At 41.7% G+C, this 3,027-nt stretch overlaps 1 protein-coding gene across 1 annotated transcript; it reads right to left on the bottom strand.

Annotated features, from left to right (window-relative positions):
* Positions 1–1,747: 1,747 nt before the first annotated feature.
* SARC_07053 (hypothetical protein) lies at positions 1,748–2,981 on the bottom strand. The gene has a single exon (XM_014299009.1). It carries the CDS (start codon positions 2,925–2,927, stop codon positions 2,250–2,252), a length of 678 nt encoding a protein of 225 aa, XP_014154484.1. The 5' UTR covers positions 2,928–2,981; the 3' UTR covers positions 1,748–2,249.
* Positions 2,982–3,027: the final 46 nt, after the last annotated feature.

Here is a 3,027-nt window from a genome sequence, read left to right on the forward strand (position 1 = left end):
GGTCTAAAAAAATAATATTCAGATGGTTATGAAATATTTTCAAATTATAAACGTCAATGACTTCTCAAAAGTGCAGTGGCCAGGCATCTGTGTCGTGAGTCGTGAGTCGTGAGTCGTCAACTCGTCACTCGCGTCAGAAACTCAGAAGTCAGAACTCTTTGCAACTCGGAAGTTCTCATTTTATATTTTGTTAAAAGAAATAAAAATGTAAAGACACAACAATAAACACTTCACTCTGCTCCTAACCTCAAACCATTTTCCGTTAAAACTTATATAAATCGAAAATATGCGTTTATGTTCATCTTTTATTCCATATGCGGTCCTTTGCATGTTTATAGGTGTATTTTTCGGGTCTAAGAATTGAAGTGTGTATTGATTTCAACATACGATCCAGTCCTATAAAAGAAATTAAGTATACCTTGTGATCACATTTTAACCGTTATAGCATTTAAAATTGAATAAATATGCGTTTACGCTCAACTTCTATTCCATACCCCCATAACGTAATGAGCTTAGCAGTCTACTCTAGTAGAGGACTCCTTCGGACGTTATTTATATTTATGTTCGATCCCCTATATCTTTCTAGAGTAAATAGAGAGAGTGTGTGTGGTAGTTGGTTATTTAATGCTAGTAGAGAAGTCTAGAACTACATTTGGTTTTAAAAAGTAAATAAACAGACCACAATACAAGACTCCAAGAGTGGGCAACTGGGCATATTTTAATTAATTTTATTTGTTTTACAAAAAACAAATTTAATAAATATATTACTATTTATTTATTTATATTGTTGTTCAAAGAAATCCATCTATATATCAACGGACTTCACGACAATATTTACATATTTATATAGTTGACAGCGGAGAAAATAGTGAATATGCATTTAATAATATCTTGACTACTGACTTCCGTTTTGAAATGCATGTAGCCCTGCGAAGGTCTGCGAATCCGATATAGTCTTACCTTTTGAGAATTTCAGAATACGCTTTGTACAAAGAGATCTCCGTGCTAAGGGCGCGTAACACAAATGAATTAACAACCGTTGTCGGGCGGAGTGGGTGAAATTGTTTGTAGATGGGTCGTTTTAGCCATCACAGGACGCGAGATTGTAGTACTCACTAATAGCATCGTACTACATTCATTATTCTTTGAATACAGTCTACAAGTCCGAAACAGCCTTCCCTATTGAGAACTCCCTTTCAAGCTTTGTACAAAGAGATCTTCGTGATAAGGACGCATCACAACAAAAATAAAAGGGTATTAGGCAGGGTGGGTGGGTAACAGAATCATTGCAGGCCGATTTGGTCATTAAAGGGCGTGTAAGCTAGTTAAGCAAACTGCTGCACGATGGACGAGCGCAAGGTCCCACCGACGCTTGATGCGTCCCAACTGAGAACTGAGAAGGACAAAGCACCACTTATATCCTTGCCAGTGTCAGGATTCTCAAATGTGGATGACCAACAGTTGTCTTCTAGTAGGCACGGCGGTTCACTAGACAGACCTGTGTCAATCGATTCGAACTTGCGAAACCACATAGCCCAATCGCACACCCTACTTGAACTCGAGTATGCCTGGTATCAGATCTTCGAGGTCTTACGGACTGTGCGCGCGAGTAGGAGAGTGTCGGGCAAAGAATTCAACATACTCAACGGTTGGGGGTTTGCACTAACAGTCTTCTTCCACGCCGTAGTATTTTCCGTATTGGCATACTTCTCAATCGAGAATACGAAGATTTTTACACCTATATCTGACAAAAAACTGGGGATCTTGTGCATGATTGGGGCGTGGTGTCTGCTGATTGCGGAGTTGCTCTTCACAAGTGGCTATCTCATGACGAAGTTAAAACACCCGCTTGTTCGGAGCAAAGGAAGTGTTTATTTAATCATGGTATCAGTAGCATTGTTGAGCTTAGGTACAAGTTGCACATTCACAAACTTGGTCCGTATAGGCGTGATAAATACTAACGCGATCGTAGTATCATTATCAGGCGCGATAGCCCCAGCCAGTACTATACTCTTGCTGGGTGCCCTAGCAGCTCGTCAGCGGCTGATATATCTGCTGTTCGAGGTTAAAGTAAGTTCATCAAGCAACATATACTATCAGTCATATATATGGGTGGCTCTGTGGTCCTTACTCGTCGGAAGCGTGGTTTTCACGCTGAGCTGTTTAGATTTTACCAGGTTCAAGAGAGCAACATACATCGTTGTCAACACGGGGTATTACGTAGTGCTTGCGGTCCTTACGTACTACTCCTACAAATCCCGTGGTATCAAACTTGCATTCTCGGATTGGAGATCGAACGTGGTAATCTCACTTCTATGTACAGTCATGTCGACATTTTTTACCTTGGTGAACGCTTTGTGGTTGGATCGTATGACACTGTACTCTCTCGAGTGGGAAAGTGAGCAAATTGCGGCGCTCTTGATCATGTTCAATGGTTTGATATTTTCCGCTTGTGTGTGCACCGTCTTCCTCTTTGGCCAGATAGCCCTCATAGTTTTTTTTGACTTGAATCCATCCGAGGACCTCGACCCATTATCTACATTTGACTTCCATCTACCTGCCGGTGGTCTCAGCCAATATGCACCCGCTGTTCCACCTGCCGTTCCACCTAGAACATACCCGAACCCTGGCGGTATTTTAAGTTCATCTATAGTCAGCACACAACCGAGCACTGGCGGTGGCTTAAGTCCATCCAGGGCCAGCATATACACGAGCACTGGCGGCGGCGTCTTAAGCTCATTCAGTGCCCCACCGATTAACATCACGCCAACAATACGATCTGCAGCCTCGGTTTGAGTTTGGATCCCGACTTTGTGCCACAAGTAAGCAACATAGTGGCGGCGGACGTTACACATGGTTGACTTCCGAGTGGATATATTCGAGAGTATATTGGCCAGCGAAACAAATCCACCATCCAAATCCACCATTCAAAACATGTCAAAGGACACCGAATACCGAAAACATGTCAAAGGACACCGAATACCGATCTGCATATTATATATATATATATATATATATATATATATA

The sequence above is a fragment of the Sphaeroforma arctica genome (genome assembly GCF_001186125.1).
Source record: "Sphaeroforma arctica JP610 unplaced genomic scaffold supercont1.536, whole genome shotgun sequence".
Lineage (NCBI taxonomy): Eukaryota > Ichthyosporea > Ichthyophonida > Sphaeroforma > Sphaeroforma arctica.

What these genes read in the sequence shown, in the direction of transcription:
- SARC_07053 (XM_014299009.1), bottom strand. Translation starts at nt 2,927, where the DNA reads ATGGTGGATTTGGATGGTGGATTTGTTTCGCTGGCCAATATACTCTCG.